This window comes from Eptatretus burgeri, chromosome 2 (assembly GCF_056783735.1).
Source record: "Eptatretus burgeri isolate ZD-2024b chromosome 2, Ebu_testis_v1, whole genome shotgun sequence".
In the NCBI taxonomy this organism is placed as follows: Eukaryota; Metazoa; Chordata; class Myxini; order Myxiniformes; family Myxinidae; genus Eptatretus; species Eptatretus burgeri.
In genome coordinates this window covers 88,447,410-88,469,292 of record NC_140962.1, presented here as the reverse complement: position 1 = coordinate 88,469,292, position 21,883 = coordinate 88,447,410, and the positions used below count along the sequence as shown (strand labels likewise).

Below are 21,883 nucleotides of genomic sequence, written 5' to 3'. Positions count from 1 at the left end.
TTAGGGGGAAGGGTTAGCATAGCTAGACCGGCTCCATGGGGCCCGTGGAATGGATTAGTTAGAGGGATTGTAGCAGATTTAGGTTGGGAAAGTGATTTTTGGGACATCTGAGGACATGGACAGACTTGTGAATGTGTAGAGGGGACGTAGTTTAGCTACTTAGTGTTAAATGGAACGTGCTATAGTATAAGGGACGACGTGGGAGCACGAGTTAGTTAGGGGATGTAGTTAGAAGGATGGCAGAGTTCAGCGGTGAGTGTGTTAAAGAGTTGTTGGTGAGTGAAGTGGAAGCATGTACTTGGTGAGTGAGTGAGGCCAGCGGGTCTGTGTGTATGGAGCGAATGGGGACTGCATGGTGCGATGAGTGATTGGGGGGAGGAGTGACTCCCGCCCAAGGGACCCCGGGGTCAGTGTAGAGTGAGTTAAGGGGTTAGTCAAATTTACAAAATGGAGGTCGTTTTGTTGTTGGTGGGGAAGTAGGCTCGAAACCTGTTTGGAGGGGTGCAGGAGCCCTGTTGACGGGCTGGGAGCGTGGCTGCGAAAGATGAGTATCGCTGAGTGGGTACCCCGGGCACCAGGCTAGTCGGCCGTGGTAGGCCAAGGGCCCATGGGGGGCCGGGATAGCGTAGTGGGCACGGGTGCGCCTGCTTGGTGCGGGGGCCCGGGGCGCCATTAGCCGCGTGGGCAGTTGTGGGCACGGGTGACCCTCGAAAAGGGGCCCAGGAAGCCAGCCTGCCACGTGTGCATTTCAGGGGAGGTGCCATGGGGGGCACTCCCCGGTGTTTAGGGAGCTGGTAGGCTCGGAGGCAGTGTAGTGCCATTGCTGGAGATTCGGAAGAGGGTCGTGCCTGCCAAGGGGAGCCACGCGTCCCAGCCATGAGACCGTGTGAGGGCACGGAGAGAAAATTGGGGGGCGAGGCCCGAAATTGTGAGGACACCAACACAGGCGACGGGAATCTGGGTTGTTAGAACCAATAGTTTAAGCGAGAGGCACTTGTTGGAAGCCCCGGGGTAGTTTAACAGGTTAATGGTTCGGGTAGATTCGGAAGTGTACCCCTCCGCACCATCCATCCCCTCGCTCTCGTTGTGGGCCGCTGGACCCACTTTGGGTTAGATCGCTGAACTCTGGGGAAGCCATTCTGAGGCTTGGATTGGGCCTCGACACAGGACGCTAGCTGTCCCTTGTTCCCCTCCAGGAAGGGAACGTAGGGGTTGGGAGTAGGCTCGGTGACAGGATAGGTTAGCCGAACAAGGACAGTACAGGGGGTTAGGGGACCATTTATAGTGGGGAAGTAAAAATAAGTTGGGGCTAAATTGGGGTTTGACAAATGAAGGGAGTGGGTATAGACAGTGACAGGCAAAGGCGATAGGTTGGGAGGGAGACCGTAGAGTAGGTCCGAGCCCGCCTTCCGAGTGGCCAGCACCACCGCACTCCCTCCACCAACCTCCACTGAACGGCGAAGGCTGGCCAGCTTCATCGGCAGCTGTTGTTTTGCTGCAAGGCCTGTGCAGGCTGGATCGGCTGCAGCTGCTGTGCTGCAAGGCCTGTACCGGCCGGATCGTCTGCAGCTGCTGTGCTTCGAGGCCTGTGCCGGCCAGTTCGTCTGCCGGCTGTGTTTGCCTGCAGTGGCCTGGTTCTGCAGGCTGTGTTTGCCTGCTGCCTTTGCCATGCCATGCCCACTGCCCTGTTCACCAGCCCCGTTCAATTTTGCTTCGCCCCCCCTGTTCATTTCCATTTGCGCCAGGATCAAGGCAACAGTTTGCAAGCTGCAAGAACTGCCCTGTTGGCAGCTACAACACGGGCCTGCAGTGGCGGCCCGTGCACCGTGTTTGCGTCCATCCATTCATCCATCCATTCATTGTGTTCATTGCGTGTGCCACTTGAGCTGGCACGGAGACTGCGTTTGTGCAGCCCATGCACCGTTGTGGTTCACTGCGTTCAGTTAAAAAGGGAAGGCCTTGGACCGCGAGTCAGCAGCCGGCCACGTTCCCCGTCACCTGCATTGTTTGAGCCAGAGACTGCATGCGAGCAGCCTGTCTCCCTGCTAACTGCTTTCTTTTTGCAGAGTTCATTGATCCTGGGCCATGGTTTAGTGTAAAATTTGTAAGTTAAGGTTAAGATGTATTGTACTGTACATATGAGTGCACCCCCAGCATGTATGTCTTAGCGCCGGCAATTTTATTTAAGTCATCCCTGTGAGTGGGTTTGTTTAGTTAGTTACTCAGCCCTCAGGTTATTTATTTTGGGGACACGAATACCATGAATGTCGCACTCAGGGATCCGTAGGTAAAACGTACTAGGGGAGAACTACACATGATGGCACACGAAAATTTGACGACTCAGGACGAGTCTGTAAAAAGGGGAGGGGGTAGTGTTGTGGTTGAGGAAATTCGCAAACCACCATTCAGGTCCCATAGGTGAGATATCTCTGTAAGTATATGTGTAGTTAGCCCAAACCCGTTGTTTGGAGGGAATAAATGTCATTCATTCGGGCTGCGACTCTTCAAGATAGCCGTTTTTCTGTTCTATCTTTATTTTGAGCCAACCACGTCTCAACAGCCATCACACAACAACCACCAACCGCAACGCCGCTTCACAACAACAACAACAACAACAACGCCAACAGCCACGACCTTTACCGTCACATCTCGCTCTCGCAACCATCGCATCACCGCCATTCCCGCGCCGCTGGTGGGCACCGATCCTGGACTCTTACAGGGCGCGCACCGAGCAGCGGGTGCAAAAAGCGGCCTTTCCGAGAAATCGGATCAAGAATGATTCACGCCCACTTCTGTTCCGTCCTATCTGCGAGCGTGGGGCGATTTGGCCCCGCCTCCAGGCGTGTCGGAGTATAATCGATATATGCAGATTCGAGGATCAGGAATGATTCACGCCCACTTTTCCTCTGTCCAATGGACAAGCGTGGCTCCGCCCCGAGCCGATCCTGATCCAAAAATCTGCATATGGTTTCTCCTGTCGCACTATAAAGCGCCGAGCGCGGGGCGAATCGAGGGAGAGTTGGAGAGTTGTGGCGGCGGCGAAATCAGTCGAGAGTGTCTGTCGGGGTCCGGAGAGTCTGGAGAAGCCAAGGAGCTTTGTGGAGGTCTGCGCTCGTGTCAGAGTCGGGGAGCTGCGGAGAGGGGAGGCCGGGAACGCGGTCGAGGTCGCAGTGGCATCGCTCGTCGCGGGACCCAAGCCAGCCACATATCCTCTTTCCCCCGAGCATCAACAACCCCCCCTTTTCCCCCCGCGCTGAGATAGTGTGAGAAGGGGGCCCCGTTCCCACCCCATTCCAGGCAGTGCCAGCGAGGCCCGCGGAGTCGGGGCGCCGCCGCCATTTTGCGGCTCATCACCAGACGGGTAGGCTCAACGCAGTCTCGGCCCCAGGCCCGTCTGCCCCCTTATCGTTGAGGGTGGCCCCTTTTTTCTTTTGCTTTGGAGTATATGTGTTGTCGGCGCCGTCTGTGAAGTAAAACTGTGTAAGTGTTGCCGTGTGCTCGCGTAGTCGGTAGTAGATCTGCATTGTGTTTCTTTTGTTGCAATTGCTTTTGGTGCGTAATTGTTGTTTCTTCTTTTGTTACATTTGCTTTTGTTGCATAATTGTGGTAATTGTATATGTGTGCTTTCCTTTTATGTGTATATGTATATGTACATGTACATGTACATGTACATGTACATGTACATGTACATGTACATGTACATGTACATGTACATGTACATGTATATGTATATGTATATGTATATGTATATGTACATGTACATGTACATGTATATGTATATGTATATGTATATGTATGTATATGTATATGTATTTGTATTTATATATATATATATATATGTATATATATGTATATGTATATATATGTATATGTATATATATATGTATATGTATGTATATGTGTATGTATATATATGTATGTGTATGTATATATATGTATATATATATGTATATATATGTATGTATATATGTATATATATATGTATATGTATATATTGTAGTATATTGCTATCATAATGGCGACAAAAAGACAATTGACAAAGGAAGACAGACAGACCATTATCGATATATTACTAAAACTCTCATCTTGTATGTATGTATGTATGTATGTATGTATGTATGTATGTATATGTTCCAGAAATACAGCCAAAACAGTACATGATAGTGCAAAAATTTTCAGCCCACATTACTTACCATTCTCCTGTGGTGTGCAATATCAAGTTTCATTCAAATCGGGTGACGAAGAAATTATTTAAATAAATAAATTCCCGATTCAGTCAAGTACTCTGTGGAAGTATTTGATCAATGCAAACAATCTCAGCAGTATAGGTCGCTGGAGCTATCTTTTATTTTTAATTATATTTTTTTATCAACCGCTGTCACAACGGAAACCCAACAGGTTCACGATTCGTCTAGTAACCCTTGAAAGTGGAGATCTTTCCTTTTAAGAAATTGCAAAGGAGTCAAGGTGTCAGTGAATCCAGTTTCCCACACCATCAAACGGCACTTGGAAACTGGAGGAAACTCTGACAGGAAGAGGTCTGGCAGACCCAAAGCCACAACAAAATCAGCAGACAAGTTTCTAAGAGTCAACAGCTTGGGTGAATGGTGGCTCACAGGACAGCAGCTTCAAGCACAGCTTAACACTGGTCGAAGTAAGGAAGTCTCAGTTTCAACTGTAAAGAGAAGACTTCAAGCTGCAGGTTTGACAGGTCGAGTGCCAGGAAGAAAGCCAATGTTAAGATGGCAAAATAAAAAAGAGGCTTGCCTGGGCCATGAAGCACCGCCAGTGGACTACTGAAAACTGGAAGAAGGTCTTTTGGACCGATGAATCAAAATTTGAAATCGTTGGTTCATCACGCAGGGTTTTTGTATGTCATCGAGTAGGCGAAAGGATGGTTCCTCAGTGTGTGACACCGACTGTCAAACATGGAGGAGGAAGCGTGGCGATCTGGGGCTCTTTTGCTGGATCCAGAGTCGGCGACTTGTACAGAGTGACTGGCACCTTGAACCAAAAGGGCTAACACAGCATTTTGTAGCACCATGCAATACACTCTGGTCTATGCTGAGTTGGTCAGGAGTTCATCCCACAACAAGATAACGACCCAAAACATTCCTCCAGGCTATGTCGGAACTACCTTAGAAGAAAAGAACAAGACGGTAGGCTTCAAATCATGAAATGGCAAGCACAGTCTCCCTACTTAAACCCCATCGAGCTGGTTTGGAATTAATTGGACAGAAGGGTGAAAGCAAAGCAACCTACAAATGCAACACATTTGTGGGAACTTCTGCAACAGTGTTGGGAAGAACTTTCCGAACAATATTTGATTTCCACTGCAGAAAGAGTGCCACGAGTATGTTCAGCTGTTATATCTGCAAAAGGTGGCTACTTTGATGAGTCAAAAATTTAGATTCAATTTTGTTCAACAAAACGATGCCATGATTTTTTTTTTTAATCTGCAATTGTTTCTTTGTTCTATGTTTTAATTTCAGAGTCCATTTAAACATTAAACTGCTTAAATTTCAGTAAAAACTGGAGAAATGGGGATGTTCTAAAACTCTTGACCGGTAGAGTATATATATAAAAAACCCACGAGCCTAAAATGAAGGTCAACAAGGTTGATTACACCAATACCCTCCCCCCACCCCCAATCAACCACATCTCACAAGTGAAGGGAATGGCCCAAAGTGTAATCTTCTTGTTCATGATAAAGTTTCTTCAACACAATCCAAATTTTCTTTTTTTTATTTTTGCAACATTTCAAAAAAGGACATTGAACTTTAGTCTTGCTGATGAATCCTGATTTTTCTTGAACACACTTCACGTTCTTTATTGAACTCACAAAATGTTAATGCAATAGTTTGAACTTCTGTTTTTTACAGTCAGGACCTGTCGTGTTAACGCTTGTACATTTTCTTTGGCATTGTACCTCATAAACATTTTGAGATGAAGAGGAAAGTATTGAACTTTTATTGTATTTTAATCTTAGTTTTTGATAAATGATAAGCAATGTCAAACGAATCTCGTGAATCCTGAAACCGAATATTAACGGATTGATAAAGGCCGGTGTTGTCATTCCAATGAGGTCCATAATGAAACCAACCCTTGGGTTTCTTACAAATCTTTTGAACACAGAAATGAGAACAAGAGATGAAAACTGGCCCAAACACACAAACAGCTGTGTAAAACATGTGTGTAAAGCTTTGATATTGGCCTCTTCCGTTGATTTACGACATTTTCGGATGATACACCAAGTTGAGTACATTGCAGTAAATCCTGTTACACTGCACACCAAGTACAACACAGAAACGCTATACATGTTGGGAAAATCAGAATTTCCACAGGATGACTTTGCAACGGTAGAAATTGCACAAATAGCATCGGGAATTACCACTGTTATGTTGCAAAATACTAACTGCATTGCAACCACAACAAAACTGATGCTCAACAACCACCCAATTGTCCAAACGAGAGTTGCGAGTTTCAACGCACCACCTTTGTTTGAGATCAATGCCACATAACTGTACGGGTGGAAAATTGCCCAATGTCGGTCAATGTACATCAACCACATGGTGAAAAACTGCTGAAAGTTTGAGAAGTGTAAACAAAACATCTGAAATAAACATTCACTGAATGATATTTCTTGCCGGGATATAATTGTACTATTTACCAAGCTAGATATCCCCACAATCCCCCAAGATGTATCAGCGATTGAAGCTAAAGCAATGTACAACAGCATTGGGGAATTAAATCGACGGTGGAAACAAGCTGCTATCACTACGAGGTTTGATAAAATAGAAATGAACATAATGGAGGTAAACATGTACAACAACAATCTTCCATTGTGCAGATTAATACCCGAAGTGTCCAGCTTGACCCTGAGTGGTAAAGAGTCAAAATCCGTTGCATTCATACTTTCTGCAAATACAATACGTTTTCATTTTAAACACTTTAAAGTCTACATATGCAACAGAAGATGCATTTTTGATTATGTTGCAATATTTACATTTTAATAACATCAACAAAACCTTTACACAAAACCCGATGCTTCTTTTTGGAGTTGTTTTCCATCGTTTACAAGAGTATATCACCCATCTTTAAGGACCAGATCATTGTCCCAGAATCGACGTATGACTTCGAATTCCCCTTCCCATGGGGAGCAGCGGTGCCATCCATATTTACATAGAGAGAATTTGGGTCCTCCCTCCACTGCAAAACTTCAGGACTATGAATTTTCTTTACCAGCCAAAAATTTCCCGTGCACACCTGAGGACATCATTACTGTTCAACTCATTCTGTCCAGTAGTTCAGTAGTGCATATCTATCATACAAACACATAAACACACTGACACTTTTAAAATTATATTATGATGTGTTGAGGAACTGTTGAAATTAGAATGAGAATGGTGAGAATTATTTAAGGTATAAATCTCGACTTTCTTTCATACAAATGACAAATCTCTCAATAAAATCTTCATCATGTACTTTAGGGCAATAGTCATGCATAATCCTTCATCACAATAAACGCAAATTTATTTGTATTTGCGAATGCATACTGCACTGGGATTGAGTTGTAAAGTTGGTCCGCTCATTGCTTCATCATTGACACGCTGCTGTTGCGCCAGGTATAAGGGCAGGAAATGACCAAGGTGCTGGTGAAAATCATAAATACTTTGGAAAAGACACTGGTGATCCTGAACATCCTCAGCAATCATTCCTGACAGAAGGGTGTCCAAATTAATCACAGCCATCAATGGCTGACTAGTGAAGCACCATGGTGATAGATTATTGTTGGTTTGAGAATCAGATGCAGGTGAGGAGGCTCACAGGTGAGTTTACCACCTCTAAATTATCCTGCAATCCTGCTCCACCTCGAGATGTGGTGTTTGTCATTGCTAAGCATTTATTGGCCTTCTTTCTTTTTCTTTAATAGCCACATTTATTTTCACATTCTTGCGGGGTTGGCCAGAGGAAGCTTGGCCAAAGTCTTTCACGAACCCGCTTGTCAGGCTTGACGTTCGACGAAGGTTAAAAGTAGTTATTTGGAATTTAGCGAGAGTGTCGGTTCACCTACTCTTCACTCCCCACTAAGTTTAAGCTCACCGACTCTTCGAGAAGGACACTGTGGGATATTTAACATCCGCCACTAATGCCAGTAGACAGGACATCCGTTTAACAGCCATTCATGGAACAGCACACACATTGATGAATCACCCTGCCTATGAAACATGAGGATAACAGTTTATAGCTGATGCAGGTTTCAAACCGAGGCTGGACATCGTTGTGGCGAGTGGTTGTGCTTACCTCTTAACCATGCTGTCAGCCCCATGTTTTGTCTTCTGAACAAGAAAAATAAGTATTTAATGAGACCTGTACAAATATAAAAACAAAATGAGTATGATTGATCATGGAAAGTTCTTAAACTGTTGTGTGGAAAAAAAATAAATGAAAATTTATGTTCAAATAGTTGTAAAAGTAAAAAAGAAAAGTAACTGTTACATCAGTCACTGTGACGAGATGTGGGTTGGTGTTCCCATCTTTGCACTTTGTTTAACCATTAAGTTCAAATGTAATGTGCTGTAACACTTTGTCATTGGCTCTGTTTTGCACATGATCTTTGGGAGGTATACTCCACATTGTCTATAAATCTTCTTGCCTTTCCTGTGTAAGTTCACTCCCATGTCATGACAAACTCCTGCACATGAGAAATGTATCAGTCTTCAACTCTTCCACGTATCTTTGATTATGTTTTTAAATCAAATAAATGAAAGTTTTTTTTATTCCTCCCAGAGTCCCAGGAAACTTTCTTCTCATTGATGTCGGTGTCACAGATAAAATGACATGAGAGGTACCATACTCTTTCGAGAGCGTTGGTCCTGCCGAAGAAGTTTCTTGGCAATGACGATGCTAAGCGGTTTACAATTGCCTTCCCAACATTCAGTCAGCACAGGAATTTATAATTTGGCAAAGTTGCTGGCGAGGTTCACCTTCTCTTTATGAAGAACAACGTTCAATCTCCGAATTACACGAACTCATGCTGTCAGTCAAGACACCGAGTTTAATATCCATACCAGTGACACATGCATTCATGGCTCACCATGCCTATGAACACCAGGATGATGGTTTTTAGCTGGGTCGAGATTCCAAGTGTGGCTAGACAGCTCCTAGGCGAGTTTGCATACCTCGAGGCTAGCCTGTCATGATAGAACCAGCACAAAATTAACATGCAGCACAAAGTTGTGTAGATATATCAACATACAGTAATTCAAAATATATTACAAGCACCATGGTAGCCAAAAGACATACGTATACTTTCTGGAATTTTAATCTGGGTTTCTGGCAACATGAGCCATCACTTAAGTTGGGAACACCAAGCAAGACAAATATGCATTCATCTTCACATACCTTTGTCATTTCTTGAGCAGATATTTTCTTGTGCAATTTCATTCCTTTATATAAATGAGAATATGAATCATAAGGGAATTTTGTTGGGTTAGTTTATGAAAAACGATGAAATAGCAATGATGTAGATGAAATGAGCCCAATCAAGCCTGAGGACTCTTGAGTTGGCCTCTCAGGCATAATTAATGTAAAGTTAACTTTAATACATTGTTAAACCTGCGAATCGAATGACACATTACTGTAGATGTTTGTTTACAGAAAAGAAAAGAAAAAACACCAAGCAGTAATACCTCTGTACGTTGGTCAATCAACATGAAATATTCTTCAAACAAATACAGAAAAAAACGTTTTGGGGGGGATCACCACCGAAGCAGTTCCCCAAAGCAAATAAAATATAATGCAGTTTCTCACCACCAACACACAATTATGAGGATTCAAACTTATTCTCACAAAATCAAAATTCTGAAGCATGCCCAAGTGAGCTGAACAAGAGAACCTTCGTTGGGCATCAGATAAGAAGCTTGTGGCCAAGTTTCATCAAAATCGTGATTTCATCATCCCAACTTTACACCTAATCCTATCCCTGTTCACGGCATTCATGCGATAACAACTGAATTGTTTACAGACTGACTCACTCACTCACTCACCAACGGACAGTGCTCGATCACATAAGCTCACCTGACTAAAGTCCAGGTTTGTTAAAAAATCACACATATTCCCCATGAGGAGTACTTGCCACTTACCAAGATTCAATTTTTCCTTGGTATGGTTTCAGAGATACGGGGGTCCAAAGTTTTTCCATTTTTCCAACTTGGCTGCCACACCACGTGACCTATGACATCATAATTGTCATTAAAACCTTGTACATAAGTGGTCGTTCCTATGGCGAGAATTTTGTCTCAATCCGACAAGCAGTTGCAGAGAAAAACACCATCGGCCTGTGGGGACAGATAAACGGACCCAAATTCAACACCCTCTCCTCTGGCGGGGTTAATTAGCTCAAGTGTAACCAATCACGTTCAAATTCACACACTACGTTAAAGAGCAGGTTGCGGGTCACCAAACATGTTCTGAAAATTTATAATATGATTATATGTGCATTAAATAGTTCAATGCAAACTATTGTGGTTGCCTAACTATTGGGAAAATTAATGAAATTTAACTCTGAAGTTATTTCTCGAGGCTGTTGAAAAAAACAGCCGTGTGCCATATATGGATGGTGACGTCACGTTCTCCAAAACAAAGCGGAAGCTCACTCGCTCATTGAAGTGTCCAGTTCAGCGGGCCGTTCTTTCGCTTTTTTGAGCTTGCAACTGTCTATATTATCCTTTTTTTATTTTGAATTATTGGAGAACAAAGTCATTTGGATATTTGTACATCATGCCTCGTACGTGTGTCGTCATGTTTTGCGAAAATGGCTGGAAAACGGGTAATCACTCCCACCGATTCCCGAAGGAATCAAACATTCGCCGGCAGTGGATAAGATTTGTACAAACAAAACGGGCGAATTTTCCCCCAAATAAAACGGGTAAAGACGACCCTTTGGATAGACTTGTCATTTGTGGTGACCATTTCACAGCCGAGGATTACGAAGGCAATGCAATGAGTGAGCTCAGTTTCAAAACAACTGCTCAAGTGAGACTGAAGCATGATGCTGTGCCCACCATTCAGCCTTCTCCTCCTCAGCTGGCTCCTGCTTCATCTTCTCATACTGTGTCACCTCTCAAGAGAGGAAACTCTCCTCAGCATACTGACAAGGTGGCTGGGAAGAAGCGACGACGTGCTGTGGATAAGCTCACATGTGCCAGGGTGAGTCCTGACAAATAGACAGTCTGATATGTTGCAAATTATATTTCAATTCAATTCCGATGGCAATGATATTTGATGTGTAATAGTTTGCACATGTTTCTTGAGCAGTTGGTGAGAGACGAATGTGGACTAGTGAGTGGTGTGGGTAAAGAGGTGGGCCTTGTTGAGGTGTGGGCCTTGTTGAGGACACAGAGGAGAACGCTCCTCACACACCCGACACTGGCCACTGTGCTGTGAGCACTCAGTGCTCCATCATACAGGGTGCCCCACAGAAAACCAGGAAATTTGAGATTTTGAGATTTATTTTGCCGTATTTTACCATATCAATAAACTAACATATAATAAAGTGTATCTTGGTTTTACACTACATCTAAGTTTGCTTTTGTTTTGTTTGAAAATAAACTGCACCAATTTTCCTGGTTTTCTGTGGGGCACCCTGTAGTATAAATTCCCATCATCCTCCGACTCGTCCTCGGCAATATTGGAATGAAAACATTCAATTTCATCGCCGCTGAAATCACTCTCTGATTCGCATCTCGCCATTATTAACCTCCGCCATCTTCGAAGATGGATGGAGGTTACTGTTTTCACCCCTTTCTGTTTGTTTGTTACTTACGAAATCTTTAGATTTCGTAAGTATATTGATGCCTTCCGTTTCTGTTTGTTTGTTTGTTTGTTTGTTACTTACAAAATCTAAAGATTTCGTAAGTATATTGATGATTTCCGTTTCTGTTTGTTTGTTTGTAGGCACGATAACTCGAGAACGGAAGAAGCTACCAATGTCAAATTACACCTCGTGATTCAGGAGGGTGATGGCTAGTGCTGATTCGATTTTGGTCAAAATCGGTCAACGGTCAAGGTCACAGTGAGGTCAAACATTCGATTTTTGATGGTTTGGAACAGAATCATCGTAGAAACTTCTGGTTTGCGTCGCTACCTTCTCTAGAGACAGCTTTTATTAAACAAGGTCAGAGGTCAAGTTGACGATTTCGTAAGTACCAGTCTATGACTGCTTGTTTGTTTGTTTGTTTGTTTGTAGGCACGATAACTTGAGAACGGAAGAAGCTACCAACGTCAAATTACACCACGTGATTCAGGAGGGTGGTGGCTCGCGCTGATTAGATTTTGGTCAAAATCGGTCAAAGGTCAAGGTCACAGTGAGGTCAAATATCCAAAACATTCGATTTTTGATGGTTTGGTACAGAATCATCGTAGAAACTTCTGGTTTGCCTCGTTACCTTCTCCACAGACAGCTTTTATAAGCAAGGTCAGAGGTCAAGTTGACGATTTCGTAAGTACCAGTCTATGACTACTTGTTTGTTTGTGAACAGTATTACGGAAAAACTCCTCGACGGATTTCGACGAAACTTGGTGGGGGGGGTTAGGTATGGTCCAAGGATCATGCCATTAAATTTTGGACTTGGAAATTGGAAAATGGAAACTTGGAAATGAAAATTTTGGACTTGAACCCCCCCCCCCCAAAAAAAAAATTGTTACAGAAATTTTTTTTCTTTTTGCATTTCTACATGTTTTAAGTGATTTCCAACCCCCCCCTACCAAATTTATTTTTACCCTCCCCCCAAAAAAGAATTTTTTTTGCATTTCTACATGTTTTAAGTGATTTCCAACCCCCCCCCAAAAAAAAATTGTTACCCCCCCAAAAAAAAGTTAGAGAATTTTTTTTTGCATTTCTACATGTTTTAAGTGATTTTCAACCCCCCAAAAAATTGTTACCCCCCCCCAAAAAAAATTGTTAAAGGGAAAATGTTTTTTTGCATTTCTCCATATTTTAAGTGATTTCCAACCCGCCCCCCCCGCCCAAAAAAAAATTAAGAAAAAAAATTTTTTTTTTTGCATCTTTACATGTTTCAAGTGATTTCCAATCCCCCCAAAAAAATTGTTAGAGAAAAAAAAATTTTTGCAACTTTTTTTTTTCAACAATTTCGATTTTTTTTTTTTTTTTTTTTTGCATTTTTACATGTTTTAAGTGATTTCCAACTCCCCCCCCCCCCCCCAAAAAAAAATGTTGGAGAAAAGAACTCTAACTCTCAGCACTGTTGACATCATATTTAATGAATAAGATATAAGGTTCACTTGAGTGACCCAGCAGTATTGGCGGCGGAGGTTATGCACCCTCCCAAGTGCTCCCCTCTTTAACCTCCGCCATCTTCGAAGATGGATGGAAGTTACTGTTTTCACCCCTTTCTGTTTGTTTGTTTGTTTGTGAACAGTATTACGGAAAAACTCCTCGACAGATTTCGACGAAACTTGGTGGGGGCGGGGGTAGGTATGGTCCAAGGATCATGCCATTAAATTTTGGACTTGGTCCCCCTCCCTCCCAAAAAAATTGTTAGAGAATTTTTTTTTTTTTAACCTCCGCCATCTTCGAAGATGGATGGAGGTTACTGTTTTCACCTCTTTCTGTTTGTTTGTTTGTTTGTTTGTGAACAGTATTATGGAAAAACTCCTCGACGGATTTCGACGAAACTTGGGGGGGGAGGGTTAGGTATGGTCCAAGGATCATGCCACTAAATTTTGGACTTGGTCCCCCCCCCCCCAAAAAAAAATTGTTAGAGAATTTTTTTTTTTTTTGCATTTCTACATGTTTTAAATGATTTCCAACCCCCCCCCAAAAGAATTGTTACCCCCACCAAAAAAATTGTTAGAGAATTTTTTTGCATTTCTACATGTTTTAAGTGATTTCCAACCCCCCGCAAAAAAATGTTACCCCCCCAAAAAAAATTGTTAGAGAAATATTTTTTTTTTTGCATTTATCCATATTTTAAGTGATTTCCAACCCTCCCCCCCAAAAAAAAATTGTTTGATAAAAAAAAATTTTTTTGCATTTTTACATGTTTTCAGTGATTTCCAACCCCCCCCCCAAAAAAAAAGAAAAATTTTTTTTTGCATTTCCACATGTTTTAAGTGATTTCCAACCCCCCAGAAAAAATTTGTTGGAGAAAAAAAAAATTTTGAAACTTTTTTTTAAACAAAATTTCGATTTTTTTTTTTGCATTTTTACATGTTTTAAGTGATTTCCAACCCCCCCCCCCCCCCCCAAAAAAAAAAAAGAAAAGAACTATAACTCTCAGCACTGTGGACATCATATTTAATGAATAAGATATAAGGTTCACTTGAGTGACCCCGCAGTATTGGCGGCGGAAGTTTTGCACCCTCCCGAGTGCTCCCCCTCTTTAACCTCCGCCATCTTCGAAGATGGATGGAGGTTACTGTTTTCACCCCTTTCTGTTTGTTTGTTTGTGAACAGTATTACGGAAAAACTCTTCGACGGATTTCGACGAAACTTGGTGGGGGGGTTAGGTATGGTCCAAGGATCATGCCATTAGATTTTGGACTTGGTCCAAAATCCAATATGGCCACTATGGTGGCCAATTTGAAAAAAATATTTGAATTTTTTTTTGTTTGCATTTCTACATGTTTTAAGTGATTTTCAACCCCCCTCCCCCCCCAAAAAAAATTATTAGAGAAAAAAATTTTGCAACTTTTTTTTTTCAACAAAATTTCGATTTTTTTTTTCATTTTTACATGTTTTAAGTGATTTCCAACCCCCCTCCCCCCAAAAAAAAATTGTTAGAGAAAAAAAATTTTGAAACTTTTTTTAAACAAAATTTCGATTTTTTTTTTTGCATTTCTCCATGTCATAAGTGATTTCCAACAAAAAAACATGCCAAAATTATAATTTCGGCTGATTTTGGAACTTCAGGTGGATATACCAGAAATCAATTTCTGTCTCAAGGAATCTAGTCATGATGAATGAATTGAGTATGTAAAAGTTAAAAGTAAAAGGGAAAGTTGCAAACTATAACTCTGTGAGCACTGTTGACGTCAAATTGAATGAATAGGATATCAGGTTCACTTGAGTGACCTAGCAGTATTGGCGGCGGAGGTTTTGCACTCTACCAAGTGCTCCCCCTCTTTCACACACTGTTTCTGAATGTTCACAAAGTTTTCGGAGAACGTGACGTCATAGCATCTTCGGTAACTTCCGGACTGTTTTTCGATCACTGACAAAAGTTTTGACTTAAAAGTTAATTTTAACATATTTTGAGTTTCAAATGTAAAAAAATAATTGCCCAACGATTATTAATGTGCTTACAACCTTCAAATCACGCAGTCATCAGCGACCCAAAACCTGCTCTTTAATTGGCCTCCACCTGTGTTAAATTGTCGTAATTCTGAATATTTCAGAATAATATCAGCTATTCTGAAGGTTTCCTCTGCTGGGTAGTGCATTTCATAGCAAAGACTCAACCATGAGAACCTCGGAGCTTTCAAAAGACCGCTGGAATAAAGTTTTGGAAAGGCACAGATCAGGGGATGGGTATACAAATATTTCAAAGGCCTTGAATAGCCCTTGCAGCCCAGTCAAAACAATCACTAAGAAGTGATTATATCTCGATCTCTCGAGCTAGCATCTCTCGATCCACCAACGATTACAATGCTTCAGTCCACTCCCTCGCCAGTGAAAGAGGGGTGCTGGAGGAGGGAGATGGCTGTACCATGGAAGGACTCTTTCGCTGTCGTTGAACTGGGATTGTGGTCGATATTTTCTATGGCTGATGTTGTGAAGACATTGCTGTGCATCTTTGGGGGACAGACCACTTGTTCTCTGTGAAACTGTTGGTAGGCACTGTTCCCATCTGAGCCGAGAGCTCGAGAACACGGGCATATGAGATGCTCATGCCCAGGTGTGACAACCTGTCTACTAACTCCCTCTTTCCTGTGTGAGCATGCAACATCATCCCTACGTATGTGGGAACTGGGGTCTCCTGTGCAGCACTGTGCCTGGCAGTTACGGGTCCTGTGGTGCGATGTGCCCGGTTGTGCTTGATGCAGTTAAACTTCAGCATCTGGGCAATGGCAAGTGCTGCAGGGGTTGTGTCTGTCATCTGATCCTTAATGCTGGGACCCTCAAGGACCATGCTCACCAGGGCAAGCAGCAGTGATGGCACAGATTCTCCTTGGCATCCTTCAGGGAATCCGTTGAAGGGCTCAGCTTCTTCAAACATGTGGCGGCGCACGGTCTGTGCAGCACGTGCAAGATGGACCACATCATTATCACTGTCCAGATCACAGGCTTTGATGACAGCAGCCCCAACATCTTTTTCAAATACCAGCAGGATGTCTCTTCCCTTTGTGTGTGCGTGCATGTCAGGGAACTGGGTAAGGAGTCTCTGCTTCAGTCGTGTGGAGTGGACCCTTGTGTCGAGCTTAACCCCTAGCTGTTCCATTCTGGAGTGATAGAGCTCTACGAGATTAGCTAACTTGAAAACCGGTGCTGTCTCCTCATCTAGCCTAGCTTCTTCTACTGTATGTAGAGGACCAGTTCGGCGAAGACAATACGTGATACTTCTCGCTCCTTGTCTTTGTACTTGGGTCCCTCAGACTGGGCTTTTCTAACTGTTGTGCAGCACTGATAAGCACTTCTTATGGTACTTGGCGTGCTGGGCGACCATGTCCCCGGCACTGAGTCGGCCGAGCAGTTCTGTGTCTTCAAGAATGGCTGCCCAGTCTCGAACTTTACTGTCCATTTGAAATGTTGCAACTTTGTGAACACCATCGGTTCCTGCAGGTTGTCTGCAGAAGAAAGACTGGGCTTCTTGGGCCTTCTCTGTACTGGATGATCTTGAATGAAATCTGGTGCGTTTGCACGCATCTGGTACGTCATGGATCTCTCCTTCTGTCATGAGTGTTCGCTTTTCTGCCCTTTGCAATTTTGTATTGTTATATTTGAGCTTGCATGTTTGATGGTACAAAGCATTGTTTGCAACCATGGCTGCTTCAATGCCATACCCTTCGTTGAGTCTTTCTAACTGAAGTGTTCCTGGAAGTTGTCCAAGCTCACTGAATCTGATCAAATTGGCTGTGAGTGAACTGTACCCACTCCCAGAGTCTTTTCACTTGGACTGTGAAGGACATGTCGGAGACTCTGCTTTGTCCTCTTGGCAAATGATACACAGCTTCCAGTTAGTCTGAGTTGGGTGCGTTGATGTTGATGGGACAGGACGCTCAAGGCCAACCAATTGGAAGCTCTTGGACATGGTCAAGTTGTTCAATGTTACACTAGGTATCTTCTGTTCACCAGCAACCACCACCATCAGGATCTGCAATGACACAATGTAGGATAAATTAGTTATGAATTCAACCGGTTTTCTCCTAGCCCATAGTCATAAATACTATTGCCACTTGTAAAATCTTCTACAGATGCTGGTGACGGCACATAGACAATTCACACCCATCATCTGAGTTACATGGCTTCATTCCCAATACGACCGAATTCATCCATATTTAGGTTACTTCGAGCCGATGTGCTGAGATGTGTTGCGATTGACTGTAAGAGTCAATAAAAACGCAGTTTCAGAAAACGGAAGGGTTACTCAACAAACTGACTAAAACAAATTAGCTTAGCCATGAAAATGGAAACGAGAATGGAAAACTACTTACAAATGGTTTGGCATTGCCGTCAATCGAACAAAGATAACCCGAAAACTAACGCATTATCATGGTAAAGATGTCTCGCAAACACGCCGGTACGAGGAGAGAACTTCCTCACTCAGTAGCAAACTGGAACTGGCGCCGTGAAGGCAGAACGGAAATACATGCAGAACCTCGTAACCCGGTAATCCGTGACTGAGATAATCCTATGACCAAACTGCACCCCGCAAACACAACTCAACTTGATGAACTACAGTTAACAATGGGATAGCATAGAGAACTCTATGGGCACAGAACAAAATAACAATGAATCGCGTCAACAACTTTAAGCTGGCAACTCAGCTGTGCACGATTCTGGGGTCAATATGCACGCACACCACTTCAACTACCATGTGCCAAACCAATAGTGCTATGAATGTTTATCATTGGTTTTCATTCAGAATCTGTGTCTTAATAAGACTAATTAGTCCACTTTAACTTTTTTTTCTTAACCAAATCAAATTGTTACTTTCTTTGACCATTATTGGACCTTTATTAGTAAATAAACTTTCACTATCAACCTGCATTCCTCTCCAGTAAAGCAGATATGTGTCATAACAGCAACCACTGGCGGCCATTTTGAAAAATGGCTGCCACAGCCATCAGCGGCTGAATTTGAGATGGCCCAATATCCAAATCTGTTCATAATATGTTAGGCTACTAGTGTGCCAAATTTGGTGCTTTCCTCACAAAATGCACAATTGTTATGCTGTATTTAGCTAAGTTACCCCACTACATGACAAACTCCAGTCACAACTGGAAATAAGTCAGAGATGGTACGACCACATCTCACAGCACTCTCAGTACCAGAGAGGAGTTCAGACATCAGATTTATCAGTTTTATTGGCACCCCACAAAGACCAAGAATCCTCCAGAGGGCATCCCGATTCAATGAATCAAATGATTTACAGAAATCAACATAGCCTGCAAGCAGCCACTGTTTAAACTTTCATCTGTGTTCGGTGAAGTCCTGAAGAGCAAGGATATGAAGAATCGTTGTCCTCTTTGGTGTGAAGCCTAACTGCTCTGGGCGCTAGTGCTCAAGCAGATGGTGGCTAACCCGATGAAGAATTATCTGAGCAAAGACCTTGCCTGGCACTGAGAGCAGCATCTTCCCTCGGTAGTTGTTGCAATCCTGGAGATCAGCCTTCCCTTTCCAGGGAGGGATAACAAGGCCCCTCTTTCAGTCAGTTGAGATGATGCCTGTGTTCGAGGCAGAGCACAGAACAGCATGCAACGACATGAGTACAGCATTTCAACCACCTTGAGAAGTTCAGCATGGAAGCCACAGATGCCAGGGATCACAATAGGGATGGTAACACCCATGGCATCCAACTCAACAGCTGGTGGGTCGCCTGATATAATCACTCAAAGAAACCAGCCCAGCAGGCCTTCACTTCGGACTCCTATGTCCAGAGCCCACCACCCTCTGCTCTAACTGCACGACACCGAAGGATGGGCTTGGAGGAAAGCAATGCACAAATTCCCCTGTAAGCAGGACGAGAATCACTTGACCACAGGTGTGCTCTACCCCCTCACAGATTCATCACACATCGGCCTCCTTGTCCACCCTCAACACACGTCCTCAACTCCCTTAATAGATCAGGGAGTTTACACCTCAACTCCCTGAATAGATCAGCTCTGCCATTATGCCAGCCCCGACGACTCAGGTCAATGGTATTCAGTGTCCCTTGAGAGACAAACTTCTTCTTCGTCTTGTGGTGAGTTCCAAGACATCCACCGGCAACATCAAGGGTGGTGGTCTTGAAGGTACTACACAACTCTTACGGGTTCCCCAAAGCACTCAGGCCGCCAAAATCCACACTCAGCCTGTTTGCAAACTCCTCAGCTACCCTCTCATCCTTGAGCTTGCCAACATCCAGCCTCGGCTGGGATGGTACCATTCTCCCACATTTAAGCTGCAACCTTAGAGTTGCTACAACAAGCCTTTGGGTCGGTGTTGAGGAACTGTGCACTCTCTTTCCCAACTTTACATCTAATCCTATCCCGAAGAGAGTATGATCACCTTTCTCTGTTAAAATCTGAGCTAAAGCGTTTGAGCATCAGTATTGCAGCACTCTCTGAGGTTCAGACACCGGATAGTGGCGAGATCATGATGGGTGGTTACACCTATGATTGTTCTGGTCGCTGTGATGGTAACCACGCCTAAGTAGTTGCTGGAGCTGTGTTCAATAAGCTGACTCCAATGATAATTGAAGTAACACAGGTCAACGAGCGTATTATGAGACGAAGGATTCGTCACTCCTTGAGTGTCATTGGAATACCAAGCACCAGGAACTGTGCACCAGCGATAGAATACCAAGTCCAGTAATGAGCTTGTGGGTGCTGAAACCAGGAACTAGACACCCGAAGTCCACGACTTCTTACAAAGTTAAGGCAATTAGTGCAATTCTGGTTCACAGCTCCAGACCTATGGGGACAAACACATCTCATAACCATCCCTATTAATGCGAGTCAATGCTTTGAAATCCCCCAAGAATAGAAGAGTATCTCGCCTCGGGCAATGATCAACCAGACTCGGGCGCAGCATAGAATGCATCCTTCATGGTGAGATCACTCATCTCAGCTGGAGCATATCCAGAGATGAGGGAAATGATACCCAAGGAATGATGAATCCTTGGTCTCACAATATGCTCGATGACCGGTGTTACCTCAATATGTATATATCTATGTTTGTATATGTATATATATATATATATATATATATATATATATATATATATATATATATATATATATATATATATATATATATATATATATATCTTCTTGTTCCTCTTTCGGCTTTCATCTGTGTTCGGTTCCCAAGTATTTAAACCAATCCACCTTCCCCACCTCAACTCCTTGAAACCGCACCATACCACCACCCTCCCTCTCATTTACGCACATGTACTCCGTCTTACTCCTACTGACTATCATTCCCCTTCTCTCCAGTGCGTACCTCCACCTCTCAAGGCTCGCTTCAGCCTGCTCCCTACTCTCCCTACAGATCATGATGTCATCCGCGAACATCATAGTCCATGGAGACTCCAGTCTGATCTCGTCCGTCAACCTGTCCATCACCATTGCAAACAGGAAAGGGCTCAGAGACGATCCTTGGTGCAATCCCACTTAAACCAGTCCGTCATTCCTACCTCACACCTCACCGCTGTCACACTGTCCTCATACATATCCTGCACGATCCTCACATACTTCACCACCACTTCTGATTTCCTCATACAATACCACAACTCCTCTCTTGGCACCCTATCATAAGCTTTCTCTAAATCCACAAACACACAATGTAACTCCTTCTGGCATTCCCTATACTTCTCCATAAACATTCTCAAAGCAAACATCGCATCAGTGGTGCTCTTTCCTGGCATAAACCCATATTGCTGCTCACAGATCGTCACCTCTCCTCTCAACCGAGCTTCCACTACTCTTTCCCACAACTTCATGGTGTGGCTTAACAACTTTATCCCTCTGTAATTTCCACAGCTCTGCACATCACCCTTATTCTTGAAAATCGGAACCAGTACACTTAATCTCCACTCCTCCGGCATCCTCTCACTTTCCAAGACTTTATTAAACAATCTGGTTAACAACCCCACTGCCATCTCTCCGAAGCACTTCCATGCCTCCACTTGTATACCATCTGGGCCAACCGCCTTTCCACTTTTCATCTTCTTCATAGCAGTCCTCACTTCATCCTTACTGATCCACACCCCTTCCAGATTCACTATCTCCACCTCTTCCAACCTTCTCTCTCTCTCATTTTCTTCATTCATCAGCTCCTCAAAGTACTCCATACACCTTCTCCACACACTCTCCTTGCTCGTCAGCACATTCCCATTTGCGTCCTTTATCACCCTAACCTGCAGCACATCCTTCCCAGCTCGGTCCCTCTGTCTTGCCAATCGGTATAAATCCTTTTCCGCTTTTGTATCCAACTTCTCATACAGCTCGTCATATGCCTTTTCCTTGGCCTTTGCCACCTCTCTTTTTGCCTTTCAACGCCACTCCTTGTACTCCTGCCTACTTTCTTCATCTCTCTGACTATCCCACTTCTTTTTTGCCAACCCCTTCTTCCTTATACTTTCCTGTACTTCCTCATTCCACCACCAAGTCTCCTTATCTTCCTTCCTCTGTCCAGATGTCACACCAAGTACCTTCC

The 21,883-nt window shown here is 43.5% G+C and overlaps 1 protein-coding gene and 1 pseudogene across 1 annotated transcript; both read right to left on the bottom strand.

Moving 5' to 3' along the window:
* Nucleotides 1-5,758: 5,758 nt before the first annotated feature.
* On the bottom strand, nucleotides 5,759-10,331 carry LOC147032523 (olfactory receptor 51I1-like). The gene is made up of 3 exons (XM_085858586.1): nucleotides 9,406-10,331; nucleotides 8,305-8,370; nucleotides 5,759-6,918 (listed from the first exon to the last, which is right to left on the bottom strand). The coding sequence occupies exons 2-3, from the start codon at nucleotides 8,327-8,329 to the stop codon at nucleotides 5,849-5,851; spliced, it is 1,095 nt and encodes a 364-aa protein (XP_085714712.1). The 5' UTR covers nucleotides 8,330-8,370; nucleotides 9,406-10,331; the 3' UTR covers nucleotides 5,759-5,848.
* A 5,330-nt stretch (nucleotides 10,332-15,661) lies between these two features.
* Nucleotides 15,662-17,689, bottom strand: LOC147032522 (uncharacterized; annotated as a pseudogene).
* Between the last annotated feature and the right edge of the window lie 4,194 nt (nucleotides 17,690-21,883).